This window comes from Strigops habroptila, chromosome 4, assembly GCF_004027225.2.
Source record: "Strigops habroptila isolate Jane chromosome 4, bStrHab1.2.pri, whole genome shotgun sequence".
NCBI lineage: Eukaryota > Metazoa > Chordata > Aves > Psittaciformes > Psittacidae > Strigops > Strigops habroptila.
The window spans coordinates 57917097-57942575 of NC_046358.1; the positions used below are offsets into that span (position 1 = coordinate 57917097).

The following is a 25479-nucleotide window of genomic DNA, read 5'->3' on the forward strand; positions in this document are numbered from 1 at the left end:
TTCCCTTTTTTTACAACAAATGCAGTTGGGAACAGAAGTTCACTTGTAAGATTTTCTAGCTTTAATTCTCCTACAATTCTCTTAGTAAGAGTTGGAAAGGTCATTAACTGCAAGGCATTCTTTTGCACCCATTCCCACTTGAAATCCTCATGCCTGAGTGTACAGCAATCCCAGACAGCTGTAGGAGAGATCATTCTGCTTCAGGCTTTCAGAAGCTGTCTTGGAGGTGGCCTTTGCCTTTGAATATGCTTTTGGCATGGGGCTGCCATCTCTGCAAACACACTGCTAGATGTGAGGCTGATCTCCTGTGCATGAAGCTGTCCCTGCTGCTCACTGGTGTCCACACAGCGGAACAGATTCGTCAGCTGTCTGCTGGTGGGGCTAGTTGTATTTACAGGTACAGCAGGAACTTGAACATGGTTTTCCTTTTACCTTCTGTGTTCCTTTTAAAACCCTGTTTTCACGTTCATAGCTGTTCTGAGAAATATCGTAGCAGCAATTCTTTTACTCCTCTGACTGGCTTTCTAGAAGTGAAATGTTACTGTTTGGTAGAACTGTGTTTTCTCACTGACATGGTGCAGTGCGCAGTAGGGGTGCAGCCTGAAGTATTACTGTTGACAATAGTAAGATCAGTGTTGGGCCCCTGGGGAGTGCTGCAGTGCAGTCTCCCATCTGGCTTAGAAATAAAGGAAAGGAAAGGAAAAAACCTAAATCTCTTAAGTCCAGGCAAAGGGCCACACATGTTTTAATGATAGATACTTTTTAAAGCTTGTTTGTGTTTGGGTGATAATGTACTTTAGTATAGTAGGGGAAATGAGAAACTTCACACATGGCATCTGGAAATCCTTGTGGCTCACTACCCTCCTTGACAGCAATAACGTGGCTATAAATTTCCCCCAACAGAAAACACGTAACTGCATCAGCCATACCAGAAACAACCTTTCATTTTCTTTTAAATGAATGTGTTGTTTTAAGTCTCAGCTTTTTAATAGCTTCATATAAACATTTGTGAGCCTCTGAGGTAAGTAAGTATATTTTTACTTCTTGTTCTTCTGTCACAGAATCATAGAATCACTTCGGTTGAAAAAGATCCTTAAGATCATTGAGTCCAACTGTTAACCTAACACGAACAAGTCCACCAGTTCTTATGGAAAATCAGCTTATGGCTCAATTTAGTGTCTGGAGGTGTGAGTACTGATACATTCATATGCATCTCACAAAAGATGAAAGAAATGTCTCTCCTTCAAGCACTCTGTATAAATCTCCGCAGCACTAACTTACTCTCTTTGTGCATATGTTACAGTGGTGCCTGATATCAGGTGGAATTTCTTTGGATGACCCTGTGACCATTTCTATATGTCTTTTAATAGCAAAAACCTAGTGTGTGCTAAAATGTTGATAGCGGTGCAATTGCCAAGTTCAGGATGGATTTGCCAGTTGACTCAGGGAAAATACCTTCATGACGAATACATATGCTATTAAAAGATCAAAATATCACAAAGTGCTTGGAGGTTTGTAAAACTAAGAAATTTGGTGCCAGGTGGACTTGGCAGAAGTTTGGGTACAGTATAATACTCTGTACACTGCCTGTGTTTTAGCAAAGCACCAGATGACTATTTCTGTGCTTGCATAGGCAGAAACTTGTGACTTAGGAAGGGGGATGCTGATTGCACTGCCACTGATCTGAAATACCATTTTACCAAGGATCTCATCTGAATTCATACCAGTTGCCAGAAGGCTGAAACAAACTATACAGTATTTAACACTTTAAAGCCCTTTTTCATTTGTTGGTCTCAGTTGCACGTCGCTGAAGCTCAGGACCACTCCCTCACTCGACACTGCAGTTCTCTATGTGTCAAGATGCATCCAGCCAGCCACTGGCCAAGTGAGAAATAAGATGCAGGAGTCTTGTTCAGGGTTTTGCCCATTAGGAAGTAACACCAGTAAAATAACCTTCCCATGGCGTGTGACAGCCTGTTCATTAGGGTAGAGTCTGTATGATACGGATTGGGCAAGAAGGGTAGTGATCTTTCAAGCTGATCCAGTGTGGGATGGAAGGTTATCCTGGAAAAAAAATGAAGAAGAGGAAGGGTTGATACTACTTGCCCTTACTCTTTAAGAAGAGAGGAGGGGGAGAGAGACAAGAGGAGAGACAGGTGGAAGGGGAGAGAACACATTGAAAGAGGGGAGAGAAAAGTGTGTAAAGAGCCCTCATGGAAGAAAAATGAAATCATTTTATGCACCAGAGACTTCAGATTACCAGATCAGCAGGTTAGACTGAACAGTTGATAAAGTCAAACGAGCAAACTGGGAGCTTGGTAGGAGTAGAAATCTCAAAGCGACATTAATGAATGTTGAATGCAATTCCAGACCTGTGTATTTAAACTTCCCTTCTTTGCTGCATAAAGTTGCCATGCTCACAGCTCCTGCCAGTGCACCCATCAAGGGTCTAGTGATGTTAGCTGGGGGGACTGTGCTGGAACATGTTGCCCCTGTCCTTGTCTTAGTGCCAGCCCTGGGCCCACAGCACTCAGCAAGGCATGTTGGGGCTGAGAAGAAAAGTCCTTCTGCTCCTCATGAAATGTCTGTTGTTGCTGTCAGGACTAGAAGCCACTGTGGCTATTCAGTATAATAACTGTGCTGGCATAGACATGGGCGGAGGGAAGGCACATCAGGTAGAAAGTGGAAATTGCTCTTTCACACACCTTTTTCAGCACAATTTTTAGAGAACTAGCCTCTATAACAAGCAAAAACTGTGAAGGGAGTTTAGGGGACTCAACAAGGAAACACAGCAGAGCTGCAGCTCGGAAGCCCAGTCTCCTCTTCCAGGCCCATGTCAACAGTCCTCAGCCACAAAACAACCCAACTGTAAAGTTTCTCTCCTACTCCATCAGGCCTAAATAAAGGGGGATTAAGAATTACACATGAAACTGTGTCTGCACTCCATTACTCATTTATCCAAAGCAAACAAAGAGAAGGTTTCCAAAGGTACACTTTTTGTATAAATGTTAAGTAAAGTAAAGGCATGAGCTGGGAAGCAAAAGAAAGTAGTGATTTACTATAGAAACAAATAAGTGGTAAAAAGGTTATAAATAACTGTAATTTTCTTTTGGTTCTTTGGCATGTCCTATGCCTTAAAAATTATTTTTAAAAGAGCCCTCCCATCATGCAAAGCAACTACTTTAAGTAAAATAATTTATAACAAAATTACAGATGTTAGGACTCTGATGCATTTGGTGGATACATGAAGCAAAATTTTCTTATGATTCTCTAAGACAATCCTGCAGATTTTTAAAGGCACAAATGAGTGTTTTCAATGATAATGAAATCAGCAACATATTATTTACACTGCTTGGGAGGTACCATGGACTGCTGGAGTCGCTGAAGGCTGCAGAGCCTGGGGCACAGGGGGAGGAAGAGTCAAGCAGGCATTTTTCACTGTGATGAATGAATAGGTTATGAGGAACACTTACAAATTTAAACAAAATATTTTATGGTGCAGTATTATTTGATTACTCGGCGCTTCATTGCTGTCTCATAGCTAAGCTTCAAAATAAGCAGCGGTATCTTCTGTTCTTTATCAGCCCGTTGTGTTCTCTTACCTGAGTTCAGGATGACATTTCAGGTTTCTTTTCCTCCTCATGGGCTGTTGTCCTTCACAAGTGCAGGGGTATTGTTCTCATCCACTTCAGCTGGAACATCAGTTACCCATACAGGGTCAGCAGGGGGGCAGGAACAGGCAACTGATCTGGACAGGTTCATATCACGTCTGGAAGTATGGACAGGTCTTTCTTTGGGCTGAAAAAAAAAAACCAGTGAAGAGTCCCAATTTTCAGCATGTTGTGAGACTGAGTTTGCAAGAAATGACTTATCCTGTAGTTCAAGTATGTTGTGGGTCTCTCTTGTGGGTTGATAATTGGAGCAAAATATTTATTGTACTGTAGCTAGAATGACATTGTTAGCTATAAAATCTCCACAAAACGTTACTTTGTGCTTGTGAAATAACTTGGAAACCAAGGTTAGTGTTGGATGTATCCCAAGCTCTCTCGTATGCCGGTCAAACATTTCTCCACTTGGCCCATCTGCTGTCAGAAGCTGTCATCTAACACAAACCGAGTCCAAATACCCTGGACATAATGCAAATTTAAATACCTCTTTGCACCTGCTGTGAAAATAAAGCATCTTAACTGCATGGGACACAGACACCAAATAATTCATAAGCTAAATAAACAGTTTTTGCAAAGAGCTGTATGAAATGCCAGTGCAGGGTCTGTGGAGCTGAAAATGAAAGCAGCTGATGGGGTCTTCCCTCGCCTGCAGATGAATGCAATGCTCCCTCCCTGGGAGCCGTATGCTGGGAACCCATCCCTGGCTGCGGGCTCTGGCATCCACCTGCTTTAGACAGCCTCTGGATCTGGCCAGAACCCCCACCACTGAGCGAGAGAAGTGACCTGCTCTCTTAAAATCTCATTATAGTAAATGCTGAGTTGAGAAATCATGTCACAGCTTTTCTCATTTGTAATGTCATCAGTGGAAGAAATTTACCTCCCTAATGCCTCAGCTTTGCTTTCTGTTAATGCTGCTATAGGGCAGAGTGGAATATATCACCAGTCTGACTGCAGTCTACCATTAAAACAGGCGAGGAGTTAACATATTTGGCAGCGCATAGACATGTGTTTTAAAATGTGCTGGATTTCCTGGAAGCTGCTTGCTGTCCGCAAATTGGACGTGTGAGCACTGCAAAGAGGGGCACCTCCATTACTTTTACAACTCCTGTTCGACAGACAAATCTTGGTTGCTCTCTGCAGGAGTGGGGGGAGATCAGCCATGGATGTTTCTGGAGTTTCTACATCTCTTTGCCTACTTGTGTGCACATACGGATTTCTTTCAAAGTTATATTGTATAAACAATATAATGGTATTCTGTAAGGCGAGTCTTTCATTATGTTACTTTGTGCAGCCATTTCTGAGTCTTTTAAGTACCATCACTGCGTGCAATATGAATCTAGTCAAAAGAAGCATGCAGTATTTCAAGCATCTGCCTTTTACAGTTCCTGAGTCACAAGCTTGTATTCAGAACCTTAGTGAAGCATCTATACCCAATTTAAAGCAATTTTTTGGTCTTTTTGATCATCTTCCTCTGAACTCAGAACACTTTTTTGGGCATATGCAGCTTAGAAACATGTAATACATACAGTCTAAAATGGCTAGAACATCGTAATTGTGTACCGTTATAATATTAAACATGGAGGAAAAAGGATACTGTCGTAGTGATAATTAAAGTGGATGTCTTAAGGAATAAACAATAGAAAGCAAGCCAGCATCCAAAATTTCTCCTCTGCAAATAAGCGTTACTTAAACAATCGTAATTCCTTTAAAAATGAACTTCATTTTGCCTAAGAGAACAAATAGAACTGAAGCCACCTACTGAGAAATTCTATTTTGCTAATTTTTATCTATTCTAATGCAAATAGTGGTTTTAATCCCCTTAACTCATCCATCATGCATGACAGGTCAGCCAGCCCATTGTCTGTGTATTTGAAGGATTCCTGTCCAAATCAGACTTTGTCAGTAGCGTTGGGCAAGAGTCTTCTCCTTTCTGAACTGCTCATGTCGCTGAAAAATTGCAGCTACCTTGGAAAACAACACAGCAATTACATATGCACGTGAAAGGCACACGGTGTCTTTGCAGATAGGTTACTGAGAGTTCCGCTCATAGCAGGGGAAAAAAAGAAGAATGTCAGATTAAGGACATCTAGGGTTTTGTATAATCTATTAAACATCTGTAGCTGATCCAGAGAGATGGCAAAGGTCAAGTTTGGGGATTTTTATTTTTTTTTCCTATAGGGATTTCTTTGTATACTCTGAAGCCTAAAAATTGCTGTTTGTTTTGAAATGCATTTTTGATTGCAGTAAAATACAGTTTAGAGTCAGTAGAAAATAATACAATTACAACGGAGAAAAAAAATCCATATTTTTGTAACATTTAAATTTTAATTAAATTGAGCTTAGAGTAAATTGTAAAACCTTCTTTTGTTGAGACAACTGATACTGACAAAATATTAATTAATGAATATTCAGCAAGATCTCTGGATCACTCCTCTCTCTTTGAGAGATGTTCTGCCTGTGTTTTTAAAAACACAGAAGAAGAAAATTAATAAACATTGCTTATGTGGAATATTTCCCAGTATGAAGACCTGCCAAACACAATCCAATGCATTGCATTAGTGTCAATGAAGACTTTTGAACCAGATGTGTCTATGGGTCTTTTTTGTTGCTTTCTTTAAAAGTGAAGCAGGGATAAAACCGAAAGATTAAGACTTTGCATGAGGAGAATATCTTTCCATGCTACTATTAGGTCATTTCCCTTTTGCTGTGTAAATTAAATTGTGGTATTGCTTCAATCTGGGATCATTTTATTGTTGTTGTTTTTAATACAATACACAAAACATTCTTTTCTTTGGAAGTATCATTATGATACAACTTCAATGACTCATTGTAATTGTTCGCTTATTAGCATCCAAAGGGATTATTTCAGTTATTTTATTTCTTGGAACTTAACTTTTCTCTGTCCTCTTGGGCAACCCAGTTACAGTACACTTTGCAAGCAGTTAATTTGTGTATAATAATACTTAAGTGGCTTATTGTAATCTTGTGTGTGTCTGCATACACACACACACCACTTGGGCAGCCCTTACAAACCATTTTAGGAACCCTGCAGTCTTTGTCTCTTCCCGGTCCTGTCTTGGAGTGGCCACTTCTGTGCGTGTTCCCTACCTAAATTTAGAGGCAGAGCCTTGGCTCTGGAAAGACTTGGTGCAAGAGTTAAGCAACAAGCTCCCTAAGACACTCGGGTTGATTTTTTTACCCCCATACCATTCCCTGGGGGGCTGTGTGGGGACCTACCTGTGTCCTTGGCTGTGGGTGAGCTGGGTGGCCCTGGCCCTCTGACAAGTGTCCATGTAGAGAGATGGAAATGCTGTGTTTAATGCAGGTTTGAGGCTGATTATTTTCATTACAAAGCAAGTGAAGAGCAGCTCCCATTCTCTTCCACGGGGCCAGAGGAGTTATCTCCTGCCTTATATTCCCATTATTAAAGGCTGCCTAAAACGGAGTGCTTCCACAGGTTTGCAGATTTGGGCTAGGGAATAGTAAATTCCCTAGACAGGATCTCCCCTCTTTACTTTAAGGCATTACATATATTCCTGCTTAAAGAGGAAGAAAAAGAAAAAGAAAAAAAAAGTGGAGGGGGATCAAGGGAGTGTTTGCATTGGCTCACTTGGCAATTAAAAATACATAAGTGAAAGAATTGCCATGAACTTGCCCAAAGGGCTATAATAAATAACATCCTGCATAACTAGTACATAAAGTGTGCTCTATGGTTTTGAATGAAATTACTGTATTTGTTTTTAGGGTTGTTGGTTGGGTTTGGGTTTCTTTCTGGGTTGTTTGGGTTTGGTTTTTTTTTCAGAATTGTGACAGTTGGAATACAAATAGGCTTATGTTTCTGTAATTGTGGTAAACATATTTTAAAAATCACTGTTTGATTAACTGTAAATATTACCAGTTCAGAGGTTAAATGGTGTTGCTGAAGCCATTCAGGGAAATCCAGCAGAAGTGTAAATATGGCAGAAAACGCTAAACAATATGGCAAAGGAATATTTGCTGACTTAAGAGTGCAGGATCAACACCAATATTTTTCCAGTGATGCTAAACCTCTTGTAACTGCTAAATTGGATTTGTAGTTGAATGAAGTATCAGCTGCTGTTGGACAAGCCCATAAAGGCTGGACGGCTGGCCTTTTGTAGGCAGGGCTTAAAGGACGATTGATATGTTTTAGCACTTTTGGGATTATTGTGATTAGGAGGAAGCCATTCTGAATGATAGAGAAAAGGGTGTAAAAAACACAGTCCACAGCTGGTAAGCAGCATGTGTTTGCTGTAAGGAGAGGTCACGACTAGTTGATCCTGCTGGTTCTGGCATTGATTGACAGTCAAGAAAACTTGATATTATGAAGCAGACCCTTCTCTCTCCCCCCACCCTCCCCCCCTTTTTGTTTTTCTTTAAGAAATGATGCTTTTGTTGTGTAAAGGCGAAATATTTTCCAAACCTGGAACACTCACGGGTTGCAAGCTAAATGTTCAGAGACACAGCTGCAAATTTGGAGTTGTTAAAATATCATCTAGAAATTAGTATTCAACCCATATCTGTGAGAACAGTAAATAGGAGTTGCAGAATTAGCTCTGGTGTTTCTGTGTTTGCCTTTTTCATATATGTTATTCTTAACTAAAAACACTCTGTTATATAGTAGAAAAATATTTGCTAAGTATGTGGAGATTTCAAGTTTGATGAACTTGTTAACTATTATGCCTCTGGTATATGTAAGATATTTAGGAAGGAATAATACGTGTAAAAAATATTCTACCATCTGGAAAACAGTTTAACAATTTTATTTCTATTAAACACCTGCCCCAGCAAACGTGTAGGCTATTGCATCTTATCTCTGCTACCCACTTGGAAACATAGAGCTTCCTCTTTTTTTTCCCCTTTCCTTTTTCTTTTGTAAGCAGCCATCCGAAAGCTCGCAAATGCACATTTAAATAGTTGGATCTCTGACTCTTTTTAGTGGGGCTGTACCTCTTTCAAAATTTGAGTTTAGCATACCACACAGGAAAGAACACAAGCTTGCCAACTCCCGCTGAGCGTTTTTTCAAGCCTGTGAAAAGAATGAATTATTCAGCAGTAAGCATGCTTACAGCTGGCCATTTGGGAGCTTTGATGTGCGAATCAGGCGGTTGCATGAATGCCCTTATTGTCATGTTATGTGTACACAGTGTGTGAATTATTGAAAATAGTGAGGCCTGAGCCTCATCTGGTAGAGATTACAGTGCAGGCATGCTGGGTGAAGGTCTGTAATTGAAAATCCCCAGATGCTGTTTATTTGGCCTATGTCACGTGGCCTTCTGCAGAAAGCTTGTCTGAACAAAATGCTGCCCGCCTGGGAAGCGCTGCCCAGCCCCCTCAGCAGCCCTTGCAAGCCCAGTGTGCGCACGACTTAAACACCTGCCCATAATATTTTTAAAAGCTTAAATTAGATTTGCCTATAACGTTTAAATAGAGGATGCCTTACTTAGGGGTTTAAACTGCTTAGCCAGTTGTTGACTTGCAGAGCTCTTTTATCTACAAGAGGCTTTTTTGTTAGCCAATTTAGCTTTAAAGCGGCTTCAGAAAGCGGCACCGGCAAATTTAAGGCGAACTCTCCCAAAGCCAGATATTCTGCCGGCAAAGCGGAGCATAAGAGCACCAGAGCTGAGCGATGCAGCACAGCGTCTCTTCCTTTGCGGACTGTGAGCCCAGCTGCCCAAGGGCCCCAAGGCCACCTTCTGATGGAGGAAAGTGCTCAAACCAAGCGTGTCTCTGCAGACGATGTCCACACACAGACCCCCACAATGGCGGGTGGGATCTGGATCCGGCCCGTGCTCAGCAGCGAGACAAAGGGCCCAGTGCCACTCACAGGGGCTGTCCTGGGAGAGCCTGAGGTGCAGCAAGCTCATCAGCAGGCTCCTCACCAAGCAAAATTCCTGTTAGCTCCCCAAATTTGGCCCCGGGGCACGCATTCGTGATCACGAGGCTGTCATAGCACCTTCAAGCAGAGGCGACCAGGGGTGGAGTTTACCATAACCAGCTGAAAAGCTTTGCCATGAGCATGACTTGTGAGATGAATTGTTTGTGCAGGTCTGTCCATAGACTTTGCGCTCAGGAGGCAAAATACCTGTTTCAGGCCACAGTCTCTTAGAATTTGGAGGAATTCATAGTACGCCATTATCTGAAAAGAACAGGTTTTTCTACTTGGTCATTACTTGAATTATTTTGCTGAGTATGAAAACTGTTAAAAATCAGCTCTCCATTTTCAAATTGCTAACCGGCTTGGTTTCCCACACTCGCCTATTTTTATCTCATTCGGATGGTGCCTATTACTGGGAGCTGGGAGGGCGGAGGTTTAATTTGTGTCATTAATGTTCTAAATAAAGACACCCGCCTGCCACGCAGCCAGCGGCTCCTCAGGGATGTGATGCACCGGCTTGCTGCCCCCGTTGCTGGTGGGGACAGGGTTTGAGCAGTGATGCCTGTAGCCAGAACTGAGGGAGAGGGATCTGGCATGGCTGGGGGTGTGTCTACAGCTCATGTAGGTCTTGGTAGAGCTGCCTGTGCTGGCCTGGTGGCTGCTGTGCAGAGGTGGTGGTGCTGTTTGTGGCACATGAAGGGGTTGCCAGTTATGCCCTCATCACCCAGGGGGTGATTTTCATGTTGGAGGCCTTGCCTGTGCTGGGCAAGTGGGGCCAAACCCACCCTCTGCAGCAGCGGTGGCACCTGAGATCCTGGTGCAGACCTTTGTGGGGGCTGACGCTTGGCTGCCTTAGGCTGTTTTTGGAAACAGCGTTAGCGGGGGAGGCCTCCCTGCACAAGGGCCCTCTGTTAGAGCAACAACTGCCTCCCCTGGGGAGAGGCGGGTGGGAGCAGCCTCTCTGCAGCTTTGCAGCTGCTTCTACTTATTTTGAACAAGAGCAGAAATGTCAGCCCTCCACACCGCCTGCGAGGTGTCCAGGATCACCGCACACTCCCTTGTTTAGGGTGATGCTCCTCAGGGATGGGGCAGTAGTTTGGGAAGGTGAGGGAGCCTGTGTCCCACTGCTTGGCAGGAGCAGGGCTGCCCTGGGCGCCCGGCCAGCTGTTCTGTAGCTGAACCCCGTTTTTACTTTCTGCCACAATTAAAGATGTTCTGTTGTGTACAGCGCCTCTTCCTCAGCGTTAGTGGAGGGAAAAGTATAGTTTGCAATTGCACTGGCAGTACAGAAGGGCATGACAGATAAAAGAATTTAAAAGGGAACAAAAACCCCAAACAGCAAAACACATAAATCCCCCCCAGGCAAGCAAACAAAACACACAAGAAGCAGCCTATATAAAATATTTGTTGTGGCCCTCTCCAGATCTTTTCAAAATCTTTGGAAAATATTCCTGTGCTGTGAAGATGTTTTATCTGATCAGGCCCTTCCCCATGCCTCTCTTTGGTACCTGAACCAAAACATTCAAAGCAGGAGACTGTCATAGTGGTTGACAAGAAGAAGGAGCTGAACATTTATAGTTCATAAACCTGACCTCTTCTGGCAGGCAATTTCCCAGAGATATATGACAGGGAGGGGGAGAGAGGGAGGGTGTGTATGGAAAGTATTTCCATAGCTGAGCTCTTCTTCGAGAAAAACAGATCTATTTATTAATGAGCAGTTTTCACCCTAAGGTTTCTAAAGGGCAGTTGAAGAAGTTCCTTGAACCTCCTTTGTTTCAAACTCTTCTCATTCCCAGGAACAGGAAAGGGTGTTTTAGCCTTTCTTTCCTTAAAATCTTCTCTGGGCCCTAGTTGATTGGAAGATAAGATCTTTTCTGCTAGTATCTGTCAAGGTTGGTAAAGAAGAGCACCAGTGTTCGGTAGATAACAGAAAGGCTGTAAACTTGTAGTCAGGAATGTCTATCTTGTATATGTTGGGCAGTGCTTGTTTTCATGTTTATGGCTTTTGGTAGTGCAAAAAAGGATTTATGTCTTTTCAGATCATTATGTCTGGGCAGAAGGTACTCAGTGAGCTTCATGAGGCTACAGTATCTCCTGCTCTGGCTAAACCTGATGCATGTTTCTTTGCTGTGTTAAAAACTTGGCTGTAAGGAAAACGTAAGACTTGTCTCGGCCACTTTGCATGGTTTCTTATAGAGTTCCTCCTCCCTGTAAGTAAAGTCATACTATTCCACCCTGTTGACTCTTCTCCAGCAAGGCTTCAGCTGGACCTCACCTTAAGGGGAAGCGACAACTTTGCAAAACCACAATCTTGTTAGTCATACCCCTGCCAGGCCAGACAGCGGCTAGAGAACCCCGCCTTGGTTCAAGCCAGAGCACTTCATGAGTGGACTGGGGCTCAACTGGAGACAGCACTTGACTGGTACTTTGAATAATACAGTCTAGACTTTCAGTGCTTGGTGTTCTTTATAAAGCTGCTTTTCCTGTCAAGCGCCTACCTGGGAATCTGAGCTTTCCTTTAAAAGTAGTTTTTTAGCTCTCTTGACTGGGAAGAAAACTAAAACCTCAGCTACAGATGACAGATGCATAGGACCGGCTTAATGGGCAAGGGATGGCTGGAGTGCCCTGTGCTGTGACCATGTATCTGAAACATCTTCAGCGTAGACAAAGGGATGAGAGATGGGAACGCATCTTTTACATTACCTTGTAGAGTCATTGACCTTGCAGAGTCACCGGCTGCTAATAAGGACAACCTGACTATGCTTTTTGCACCAGAAAACCTATTCTGGGTGTTTAATGTATGCACATACTTCAAGATACTCAAAGAAGGTACTTTCTGGAGGGGGGACATTCCCCAATTAAACCAAAATGTGCTTTCAGAATATGAAAATGTTAATACCAGTTTTCGTATTGGTGATAGCAGGAATATGGTGATCTATGAACGTCACCAGACCTCAGAGGGCTGCTCTTGCAGGCTACCGCCCCTTTGGGCTCCATGTTGGCAGGTGGTGAAATTTATCTTCCTAGTTTTCTTTTAATTTTTGTGCACCTCTACTGTCTGCTAGCCCAGTACTCACTAGAGGGACACTGCAGAGGCATAGAAAGTATCAAACAAGAAGGTTTTGGAAAACTCTTGTCCAAACCACATTTAGTATCACGTGCCATCATTGTATACCTTTTCCTCTCCCTTCTCATTGCTGTGGCCTCAGGCTCTCAACCTCTCATTGGTTCCTTTTCTTAAACTGTATAATGTTTTTCCACTGTAGAACTTTTCCATCTGCTATAAATGAAAAGTAGAGCAGCTCTGTTTCTGTCCATGCCCAACACCTGCAAGTGAATTTGCCATCCTGGCACTGTGAGGTAGCTGCTGTTGCTGCATAAGGACAGAGGGGGACAGCCACCACAATGAAAACAAATTCTCCATAATTGAATGGTTGGATTATGAGAAAGGGCATGAGGATAGAGAGATATAGAAATTGAGCATTCCCTAGTTTCACCCCATGAACACAAGGCTCTTGTGTTTATGGAGTGAATGCAACTTGCAAATGGCAAGTACCTTGTGGGCATGACAGGCTGCAGAACTTCTGTCCAGCCATAAGACAAGGTCTTTGCGTGAAATTAGGTAACTAGCTGCTCCTGTGTTTGTATATGGAAGTCCCTCATCTGTGTGCAGAAATGTTGCTTGTTTACGCAACTGCTTACGGAAAATTTACCTCTCAAAGTTTGTCCCGGAGAGACCTGCTGAAGAGTTACAAACCTCGCATTGCCATTATAGTGGCATGTTGTGGGAGACCTGGCACACAGTCCAGACCAAAACAGAAAGGGAATCTGAGAAAGCATGTTGATATTTCATATTCTAGTACCCATTTAGCAAACAACCTGCAGAAGAGACAGGAACCATGAGACATTTGATACAAAGGGTATAAAATAAGTCTCAAAAAGAGAGACAGAAGAGGAAAATGAAGGTCTATTTTGACTAATTGTGTTCAATCTTCCAGTCAAGAAAATGCCCTTTAGACATAGGCAGGCTACTTCAAAATTTACCCGTCTCTCCCCCACAATATCAGACTGAAAGAGTTTGAGTCCCTGTCTGATATAATAACTTTCTGCATTCCACAGCCATGTACTCATCCACTTTAAAATAACCTGGTGGGTGACAAGTTATTTTCTTAACCTCCCCATTTTCAGTTTGCTGCTAAATCAGTTTTCTCATTTTCTACACACAGGCTGCTTATCCCCGGTGCTGAATGCAAGTAATTCCATAACTTAGGACTTGTTGAACAAGTATATTTAAGTTATTACAGCTCATGGAGAAGTAACATAATATGCAGTGAAAATAAAGAGGGCACTACATAAAACTATGTTATCTTCCATGTCAGCAATATTTAGGAAGGAAATTATTTGGAAAGAAAACATTAGTTTGTATTAGGTAGCATAATGTGTGACTGAAGAAGAGTCAAATAGCTGTTTTTGAAACTTGGAAATACTATACATTTCCAAGAGAAATAGAGCTCTGAATAACAAACCACCGTGTTGATCAGCCCCACTGCAGCAGGAACTTAGGCACACCACAGGGTGACCACTCTTATGCATAGAGTTTAAGGGTGTGATTGATAACCTGCTGAACTGAGGCAGTGATTTCCATCAGTGGAGGAGCCAGAGTGCTTCCTGGTAGGAAGGACAGATTTTGCTGTCCTCCTCATAAAATTAAAACTTGGAGAAAAGCTGATGCAAAACCATAGCATCTGGGTGATTGGCACTTTGGCTCGAGTGGCACACAACCTTCCCAAGAGCAGCTACTCCTCCCAGGAGGGGGCCAGGTGGGCCAGGAGGGCAAACACCACCCCGTGCAGTTGGGAGTAAAGCCAGAGAAGCTCAGACCTTGTATAAGCCCCAGCATGGGGAGTTCTCCAGCAAGAGGTCATCCTGGGCACCACCACTGGCCAAGGAAGTGTCTCTCTGCCTGTAAACAGCTGCAGGACTTCAGCAGGAAAACACTGAACCCGTAGCCCTCTGCAGAGTTTGTGTGGCACATACAATGTCTGTTAAGGAGAGGGAAGAGAAATACTGATGAAAATGAGAAATACTGATAAACAGTTTGCAAAGAAAAAACGGAGTAGGTGTAAGAAAACATAAGCCTCGTGTGCATGGCACTCATGTTTAAATGTGGTGTTTTGATGGTGCTTATAGATGTGAAGCTGCTTGTCCCTTATCATGAATTTTTCTTTGTTTCAGGTAGGAATGAATTGATAGCCAGATACATCAAACTTAGAACAGGGAAGACACGGACCAGGAAGCAGGTAAAATAACCCAGTGGGGAAGTATGCATGTCAATGAATGACAAAATATGGCATTTTTGGCTGCAGTGGCTGTCTGTGCTTCAGCTCTGATGAGATGATGTATTGACTTCACTGTTCAAATTAAATACATGTTGTTTAGAAAATATTTAAAACTATGGTTTCTTTATGCTGTGCATCATTTCAGTGGCAATTTGAGGATGCATTTTTTTATTAACCTATGTATACATGAATCTATTATTCCCCGTACTTGGGGGAAAAAAATGTCAGAAGTGGAAGCAGAAGCATGAGGCATTGTGCCTTATTTCTCTGTAAGGACAATTGCAGAATATCATGATTATTTTGAGATGGTGAATAGTGTAACTTGTAAAAGTCTGGATAATTTGCCTATATAATAGAGGTTATGATCCCTGGATACGAGAGGTAAATACATATAAAACTATCTAGCAGGACTGATCATAATCATGCTTTCAGCTCATGGGCAGTACTTGCTACAGGATAAAAAAATAACACAAAAAATCCCCTAAGAGCCTTCAGGCTCCCGATCTGTGGCAACCGTAAGATTTCATTCACCAAAGAGTCAGAATAAACGTCTAACCAGTTGTAAGGTGGTTTTTTTTGAGGTGATTATCACATAACCATTAACTTATACAACTAAATCCTTTATAATATCCACGGTGATCAGCAGCCTCACAGAAGGCACACAGTCTATGTAGTTAATGCAGTGGTTACTAAACCCTTGCACTGTTTAAAATCTGCTTCGCAGATTGCAGAGTCCCCTTGCTTTCTCTAACGCCAAGTGCGAGATTCCCCTTCTCCCCATCCACGTGCGTAACAAAGGGGAAGGCAGAGGTTCGTACACTTGCATGCTACGTGTGTTTTGTAGTACAGGGAAAGGTGATGCTGAGTCGGCACACACAAAGGTGGCCTGCTGCCAGCGATCGGATTTAAAGCACTTTGAACTGGGTGATATTTTGCCCTGGGTGGTATCTTTTGTCAGTCAGGAAGAAAACATATGTACAAGGGATGAAAAAAATCATGAGAAAGGAGAGAAACTGCACCATGTGGAGAAAGAATAAACAAAAGATTGGCAAAGAAATCTGTAGCAAAAGACAAATTCCCAAGTTCTGCCCTGCTATGCCCATGCGAGCTCCAAGAGTCGAGGGTTACGCTGGGATATTAAAGTTGCATCATGAGTCAAATTGCAGACCTTGGGGCTAGATTCTTGGCCAGCATGTGCTGGTGGAACTGCGATGAATCCAAGAGGGCTGTGGTGGCTTACATATGTCCTGCCTCCATACTTGTACATCCCTCTATAGCGATTCATGAACCACTTTAGACCAAGTGTTTAGAAAAGTCTGATTGTCGTTACTTTTGAGTTTCAACTGAGCTATTAAATGTTACGATTGTGCTTCTTGTATAACCTTTAACACCACTAATATCCCACTGAAAGCAAAACAAATGAACGCGTGTGAAAACTTCATCTACATGTTTGACTACGAAATTGCTTAGTAAGCAGTAGTATAACTGAATTACTGCAAACCATTTCCTGAGCTGCTTCCCGAAGAAGTCTGAAGGTGGCCTTCAGAGGCTGTGCTCATTTATGCATTACTGTTTGCTTCCCTACTGAAAATACAGGCTCTTTGGTCCTATTGTCATGGAATAGTCTTCTAGAGGGAGGAAAGCAAGCTTTGTTTCTCCCTTTCTTTTGCTTTGTTCTTTCCCAGACAGGACCTATAACTAACTTAGGAAAAATGTGCAACATCTGATATGGTATGCCTTGGGTCAAATAAGAGTAAGAGATGTAGCTTTAGCAGTTGTTACCATCGCTGCAGGTTTTAAACCTTCACACAGAGGGATGTACGATGCTGAGTGCTACGGAGCAATGCTTGCAGCAGCATCATTAAACCCTCATCATCAATAGAATGGATTTCAGTATGTGCCTGAGTAATCAGGAATGTGAATTTAGGTCCAGACCCTTAGCTGCACAGGCAAAATGAGGCAACGACCAATAACTGGTCTTGTGCAGGACTGGGTTTACACAGGTTTCTTACCAAAATGTAATGACGATGGGCCAAACGTGGAGGTCACTCAAGCTGATGTCAGTTACTGGTCCCCACTTACATGTGTGTTTTGTGGGCAGACTTGATACTGAGGTTACTAAGGAAGCCAGCACAGGTTCAGAGACCTATGTTGTGCCAGTATTTTATCGTTTGTACCAGAATTTAAAGCATTTCAAGTGGGGTCAAAATGCAGCCTGAGGCTCCTCATTGGAGCTGCAGAACACAATAAATAATGAATAAAACTTCTTGGTGCCAAGTTATGTCTCAAGCCTAGTGGCAAATGGTCAGAGTGGGCATCTGTATCCCTGGCAGATGGGGTAGAAATCCTGGAAGCTCCCCGCGCAGGAGCGTAGGGCCTGGCCATGTATGTGTTCAGTACCAAAGCACATGGGCTGTGTCCAACTGCAGACTGTGTCTTCTGTCTTGTAGCTGAATGCACAACCTGGTGGGGTATGCTTTTTTTTTTTTTTTACTCTTTCTTTTTTTTCCCCTTAATCAAGTCACTGCAGTGATGACCTGTATTGTTAAGCCTCGGTGCTAAGAGCTTGGTATCTGGCTGGGAATGTGGTATCTTTAACAGCAGAGCTTACTGAAGATGCAAATAACTTCCTCCCGTCAGAAAAGTTTTGTGGGTTGTTTTGGTTTTTTTTTTTTAAGTAGACATTTTAAATTTGATTTGCTTTTTGTTTTTCTTTTGTTTGTTGTTTTTTTTTTTCCCCTATAAACGTGAACAATGTAGGTGTCTAGTCACATACAGGTCTTAGCAAGAAAGAAAGTTCGAGAAATTCAAGCCGCCATTAAGGTACGTTTGGCTTGCCCAGTTGTAGGGGGCTTTTCATCTCCATGGTTACAGGCTTTTCCTTTGTTTCCTCCCTTCCCCTACCCTGCAGGTGTCTAGTCACATTCAGGTTCTTGCCAGAAGGAAATCTCGTGATTTTCATTCCAAGCTGAAGGTATGCGCTTTTCTGCTTTTGGGCTTGTGGTTGCTATGCCTGTCCCTTCTTCCTCCCCGCGGTGATGGGTGAGCGCCTGGTGCTGCCGTGCCTGTAACCTCGTTTTCCTGCATGTGGTAGCTGTGTTGCGTCTCTTTGTGTTTAATCTCCAGTTTCTGCACTAGCATCCACATTAAAAACGTTGTTTTAACACTGTCCAAATGCAAAGTGCCCTACTCTTTGTAACAGCTCAGCACCTAAACCTATTTTTAACCCGTTAGTCTATTTTTTTATTATTATTTTTTTTTTTAACAGTTTAGTGCTAGGAGTGTATTTAAATACATGGGGGTTTTACGCAGTTGTGTAGACGCTTTTTCTTTTTTGCTTTTTCCAGAGGCGTAATTGGGGTAATTGTTTTCCATTCCCAAATGTTTTTTGTCTGTGCTTTTGAAATACTATCAAGAATACTTAAAATAGGTCGTTTATTCCAAGTGCCAGAGAGCACAGCTCATCAAGATTGCTCAAACTATATGGTGTTTCTAGAGTATAATCTAGTATCACCTCAAGTTACTTACTATTTACAAGATTCCTTGAAATTTAATTTTTTTAAGTAAAATATTGACTTTTAATCTTTGGAGAGCCTCAGTCAGAGTCCTGTTCAGGGAATATGAGGTATGTTTGTTTAATCTGACGTGATGAATTGTACATGTCCCCGTTTTCCCTGCTTTCCATAAAGAAAAATATATTCTAAGGCTAAAAAGAAACTCTTGGAAATGCATAATAGGGGTTTCTTGGATTGCTTGTTTTTTTCAAGATTTCCAGTGGAGATTCTGGGACGTTTTTTGTTTTGTTTTCACATTGTTTAAAAGTGGAAGAGGGGGTTTTGCAGTTTTTGCTGTTGATCTTTTTTTTCTTTTTAATACAAAGCGAAGGAACTTGTAAATCTTTTACTTGCCTCCTTTTTTCTTTTTGTCAATTTCCTCACACTCCTCCCTCTGAGATGAGAGGAAATCACGTTTTTGTTCTAGCTTAAAAGCAAAACGTTTCAGAAAGTAATTTCACAATACTAAGCGGTGAGCACTGCAGATGCTTACCACGATCGTGGAACTGCAGCGTATAAATAACAGCCTGGCTTTGTAGCAGGCCTCCTTGACAGAAGCACTGGGGTTTTCGTCCGCAGTGGGCAGCATGCTGGCAAGCTTGTATGGCTGTTGGTGGCTGGCTTTTTAGCTGCACTGGCTGAGCAGTTGGGGTTCATAAAGAACAACTAAGACAACTCAAACATACTGCTTTTTAACCGAGGGTGCAATAATACAGAGATATGTGGCATTTTAAGCTTAAATTGTCAATTCTTGATGCCTAAAATTAATTAAGTAAATAGGTGGCCTTACTTTCAGAGGCGTTCAGCACCAGCAGCTCTCAGGGAGTTTTATAGGACCGGTGAGCGCTCAGGGCTACAAAAGTCAGGAAGCCCACTTAAATACCAAAAACCAGGCCTAGGAGCCTAACAGAAATATTGGAGTTACTGTTCTAAAATATTTCCCTTTTTGAATGCCCAAAACAGCTTAAAATATGAAGGTGCTTACAAAGCAAAAAAATCCTTTTAAGTACTGCACCTGCTGTCTGATTTTTGTTGAAGCTTTCCAAAGAAAAAAAGAAGTTAGCTAAGCCCTAATAATATTTTAGACCTCTAGCCTTGATACTATTTGCAGTAAATAGAAATCCAGAGGGATTTTTCATTTTAACGAGTCACCTCAAGAAGGAAAGGTCTGTTAGGGCAACAAAATACTTTGTAAGGGCTTCAGACCATGCTGCCTCTTCACATCCATCAGCAGGGAGCTGCCATTTTGGTGCAAGGAATTGATTGCTTCAGGAAGAGTTCCCATCTCCACACCCCTCATACTCTGCAGGGGCATTTGCTTTGACTCCACACTACACAGTGAGGATGGAGTGCACACTGGTGACAAGGTTTGCCAGCCCCTCGCCTTGCCACTTTCCAGGCATTACTGACGGCAACAGCTGCCTCAGCCCTTCCCCAACTTGTCTTGCTGGCCAGTGGGCCCCACTCTGCTCCTCCTGCCCTTGCTCCTGCCCAGGTACTCATGCTGACCTCGGGATTTAGCTCCCCAGGAGCCCTGACACAGCCCTGGTAACTCCTCCATGGACCCCAGCCTGAGGGATGACCAGAAAGGGCAGGGGAGCCAGGCTTCCCCCATCTCCCTCTTCTTTTTCTTGCCATTCTTAGTAAACTAGGTGCCATGGCATGACATCTGCCCCCTTGCACAGGACCCTTCCAGAGAAGTTGCATCATCCCACAGACCTTGTTCTCCCCACACAGAAGAGATGAAACTTTGATGCAGGAAGGTGCTGTAAGGGAGCTGCCTTTATGAGAAAGAGAGCCCTTGCTTTTTCTGCTGGGGAGCTGCAGTTACTCCCTGGAAGTGGGAGAAGCTGCTGAATTTGGACCTGAGATGGAACATCACTCCTCCAGACATTTTGTTAGTGTTCCTGCCTGGTTTTCTTATTATTCCTGTATTTAACCATCTGTATTAGCTAGTGTCCTTTGAAAACTGTCTGAAAGGGACATCACTGATGTGACAGGAAGACAAAGTGAATACATCTACGAGTGCCCACTATTTCAACGGGGGCCATTTTGGCAGCAGCCTGGACTGCCCCATCAACCTCCTCAGGAAGATGATGGAGTCTCGTTTTTCTGGAGTGGGAGCTGTCCATGCTCCCTCTTGAAGGGGTGACCAACAAGAAGATAGCCAAGGGAAGCACTGCTTCCAACCTGGGCCAATCTCATCCTTTTAACAATGAGCTGGCACTTGCGATTACTCTCTAAAACCTGTGATTGGTGGCATCCAGGGGAGCAGTGGCTGCTAAAAAACCACATGCATCTGATGTCCAGTTTCCTACCTACGATGGTGAGGTGAGGTGAAAGCACTCTGTGGGTTAATGAAGAGATCCTTCATGCCAGTTCACAGCTACGTGTTCAGTCAGCTCTGACGTAAGGCCATCTCCCATGTTCCTTTCTCTTCACCACCAGACATCCTCTCTGCGCACCTCCCATGCATACCTGAGGCTGGGTATTGCACAGAAGCTGATTGTTCCTTGTGTGCCAGTGCTGCTTTAGCTGAAATAATCACAGGCAGGATCTTGAGGATTGCAGGGGAGTGGCATGGAGGCTCTTGTCCCCCAGCTGACATCTATTGCTGGCAGTTTTCTTCATAATGCTTTTTCTTACCGATCTTTCAGGATGTGGCCGATCTGTCCCTTTGGCCTTAGTTTCTGGTCTTTTAGTTTGAGGAAGAGTATAACAAATAACTCATGTTCCCCAAGTACCTACTGAGTTTATTTGATACTAAGATCTTTCTGTCTTGCCTTGGTCTGAATCCTGCTCATGGCAAGGAGAGGACTTGCGTGAATCCTCTTGTGTTTATCTTCTGCAAAATCCAGATGGATGGAAGGATTTCAGAACTACCTACACACATAGCATTGCATAGAATATTACTGAAGCTTACCTAGTAGACTGAATCTCACCTGCATGCCATAAAGTCTGCATGGTCCAGCAAAGTCCGTTTTCTTTGATGCCTACTGTCACTCTGGATGGATGGATCTTTAGCCTGCAAGAAAGTGGAGATTTGCCTGTAAATGCTATTGCTGCATTTCAAGACCACCAGTAGAGAATGTTCCATAAGCCCGTCCAGGGATGTACTTTTTTTTTTTTTTTTTTTTTTTTTTAATTGCAGGAAGATATATCTGGTTTAGAGATTTTAATCTAATTTTCTGAAGTTATTAAAATCTTCCTGAAGTTGTTAGAGGAATTTCATCTCATGAAAATGGAGAAGCTGTGATAAAGCTGTCCTTGGAGACAGATCTGAAAGGCAGCTCCTCTTCATGACATTTCCTTTCATGCAGAGGCTGGAGGAAGCAAAGCAGAATTTTTACACTCTAATGTGTTTCTGTGTCAAATATACCAGTCCATAGTGTTAGGTTGCAACATTTCCCATCTTTGCCCTGTCAGGGAGCCAAAGTCACCTCTGTCCATTCAGGAGAAAAGATGGATTGGAAGTTGAGCATAAATAGAAAGTAAAGGTCTTCACAGCAGGATATACATCTATCTTAGACTTTCATTTCAGATATTTTTTCATAGTGCAAGATTAATTAGACACGGAAAAAAAGAAACATTGAAATACCTACAGTTCATATGTATTACATGTTTTAAAATCCATTATTCTACATTCTGCATTGAGGGATAAAAAGAAAATATTGTTGTCAATTATAAAATGCTAAAGATAGCTCTATACTTTTTAAATGAACAATGATAAAAGCCTTGAAATATTCCCTTTGATGTGAATGGAGTCTTCAGCATTTTGAAATACAATAAGATGGATTAATTGCTACTCATTAGGCAGCAAGTTGGGACAGCTTTGAATGCGCATTCTCTTCTTGGCATTAGCTATTGCCTGGCTGAAATAGCCAGCTTTTGTATTTACTCCTGTCTTCTCTAATAATAAGCAAATTGGAGATCAGGGCTAGAAACAGTGAAGTGTTCTCTGTCTTTTGTCCAGAACAATTGTATATTGTCATGATTTGTTTATCTTTTTTGAGCTACAGCTAATTATTGCAAAGTTTATTTGAATCAATACGAGATCTGAGCAGAAATAACATCTGCAAAATTGCTTATTAGGTATCTATTTTATGTGTTAGTATTACTGTAATATCCATTTTGTAAGCGAATTGTTGTTTCTTCTCTTATGTCTTTTTTTTTATTATTATTATCTTATTTTTCCTTACAAGAAAAATTTTGTATTTTAAGTATTGGTACAGGTTTTAGGGTTTCTTGAATTAATGCTGTGTTCTGTTTTGCTTACTTTTCCTCATACTCTTATTTTTTTCTCCCAAAGTAATAGATTAACATAGTATTCAAAGCCCCATTTATCATTCTAGGATAACAGTTTTTATTTTTTGCTGTAGAACTTGTTTGAACTGATTGAATTATTCATCTGTTTATGTTGGATTAAAAGAAAGTCAAGCACAAATCCTTTTGTGCTTGTCATGTAGAACTCTTGTTTCATGTGGGGCTTTTATAGATATTAAGATTAATAATTGGATGATACTGGGGAATTATGATTATCTAATTTAACTATGTATTTTGCATTCCAAAACTAATGGGTGAAAAGTAAACCTCAAGGGCCTGATTCATTAAAAGTTACGTAGTCTCCTTGCATTAGATTCTTAGCGCTTACACTCTTCCATAAACAAAGTGTTTGCAACTGCAGCCAGAAGCAGTTGGCTGAAACATGAGGCAGATCCTGATCTCCATTACAGTGGTGGCATTTTAGGGGTTTAATGGAACTGGACCAGATTTCCACTGATTGTACTCTAAATCCACTTTGATAGTGTTCATTGCTAATTATGTACCACAGCACAGAAGAAGGACTGCTGACTTCCCTTTCCCTTCTAAAAGGGAAGGCAGCAGTCTAGGAGTACAGTCTGTTACTTACTACAGTGTCATTCCTGGGCACCAGCAATCCCTTCAAACCTCATAAATTAAGTAGGGTCAAGCCAGGCCAGGGCCAGATGGGACCTATCCAAGAAATACCTTAACCTCCAGCAGCATTTAGTGATTCGGTAGGAGATACTGTCCACCCAGGCCTCTGCCGAACCTCAGCATGGGACTCTGCAGCACCCGGGGCCAAACTTTTATTTTATGTACATCAGTGTAAACCTCATTGACCCAAAAGTATTTATTCCAGCTTGACATAGCAGCACAAGTGAGAGCAAAAACAAACCCTTTTGTCTTGGACAAGATAGGAAATCAAAGTCTTAACTATTTGCAGTCATTAAAAATCCCACAACGTTCCTGTTTAGAGTAGGGGTGTTAACCCATTTGTCCTGGCCAAATTCCAACCTGGGTAATTACTGTAATCTGCCTGTTTAAATTACCCCTGCCGTTTTAATTGGATATATTACTTCTCTTGCTGCCTAAACTGTGATGTAATACCATTGTGTGTTATTAATCAGTTACCAAGTTTCATCCCAGAAGCGGCCGTATTGCAGTGATAGGTAAAAAGACTCATTCCCTCCTGGTTATGAGCACTCTCCATTACAGCATAAAAAAACCCCCAGCATGTATTTGGGTTTTTAAGTGGCAGACAAGCTAATATTTCAGTTTAAATAAACAGCTTTAAAATGTGGTTTTCCCATTTGTTTTTGAAGACTATGAAGTCTGCCTGATTATACAAGCACAGGCCACCACCTTGCAGCTCTCCAAAATGTTCCTGGAGCAAAAGGTACTCTTTTGGCAATGGAAGTCAAGGCCTCTTATGTATTTGTATTTGATTTTGTATTTTATTTCTTTCATGTTTGAATGTGAAGATACAGTTCCTTTGAGAAAAACTGATCTTCCAACCATGGAGAGGTTCCTAAGCCTATAAAAGGTCAAACTTCCTGTTGATGTGTGTTGGCCTGAGGCTGTCGATGTCCAGTGAAGCTGGCAGATTTGTCACTGTTGGGAAACTTTGTAGGAGTCATTGAAACTCCTCAATACTAGCCCTACTAGTGTAGTAGGAAGGGCTGTATGTCTGAGCTGTCATCCTAAATGTTTTTGCTTTCTCTCCATCCTCCTGATAATGTAATCTGTCAAAGTGGATGAGATGAATAGCCACCACAAAATGCAGAACGTTCGAGGGTGAAAAGCAGCAGTCGGCAAGAAGGAAGGCACATCCCTTCTCGTGTCATGAAACAAAAGATGTTTTCTCCCCCCAAAAATCCTTGCCACTCTTCCTAAAATTCTGGATCATCAGACTTGGTGCTAATGGCAGCTGAGAGCTCCACAGGACAGTCTAAGTGTCCCTCCTTCTGTGAACAGAACAGATCTTGAAGGAAGTGTAAATCTTTGAAAATTTTTCCTTAGTTCATCTGTTATGGTGGGATTTACCTGCCGTGACCATTGCCATGGCGTGCCGAGGCTCCTGTTCTATGCCTTGGACAGGGATAACATTACAGAAAGTAACACACTCCAGTTGGTTTTGATGCCTGGTGAGCAAGAAATACATTGTCTTCTCCTCCAGTAGGTGCTTACTGCACTAACAATAGCAGGGGGTTAGCCAGGTGCCTTAGATTGGAGACTTCAGATGGCTAAAGTGAGGCAAGATGAACTATGTCATAGGTATATCATTTACCCTGGCCTCATGCAGCTCCCAGGTATGGGCTTTTATATCCCTAACAAAGCTTTTACTTTCCTATTCTTCTTTAGTTTAGATCCACCTAATAGCAGCCATTATATCAGCACAACAGTATGAGTTTGGGAACTTGGCAGGAGCACAGGCGCTGGCTGCACCTTCCTGCGGTGGCACTGGCATGGCTGGCTGCAGCCAGGAGGCAGTGCAGGAGGGGAGGCTGTAGTGCTACAATAGCCCTGGAGAACAGGGTAGTCACAAAAGCAGCGCTCAGGCAGTTTTGGAGGTTACTAGGACCCAAAGGCACATGTCTCTTGAATCATGCATTTCACATACAGGGTATTGATCCCCTTTATGTTTGGTTTTGTTATGATTCAGTAAACTGCAGGTGAGACTTGCATGGTTTGGCATTTCCAAGCCAGCTCACCTAAAAAAA

At 42.3% G+C, this 25479-nt stretch overlaps 1 protein-coding gene across 9 annotated transcripts in view; it reads left to right on the plus strand.

Moving 5' to 3' along the window:
* TEAD1 (TEA domain transcription factor 1) overlaps positions 1-25479 on the plus strand; it is a 159745-nt gene that overhangs the window by 98275 nt on the left and 35991 nt on the right. For 4 of the 9 annotated variants that reach the window (XM_030483228.1, XM_030483230.1, XM_030483229.1 and 1 more), the window contains 3 exons: positions 14800-14864; positions 17664-17726; positions 17815-17877. In XM_030483228.1, coding sequence (XP_030339088.1) covers positions 14800-14864; positions 17664-17726; positions 17815-17877 — 191 coding nt within the window. The remainder of the gene's footprint in view (positions 1-14799; positions 14865-17663; positions 17727-17814; positions 17878-25479) is intronic. The other 5 variants (XM_030483231.1, XM_030483233.1, XM_030483235.1 and 2 more) reach the window with 2 other exon arrangements.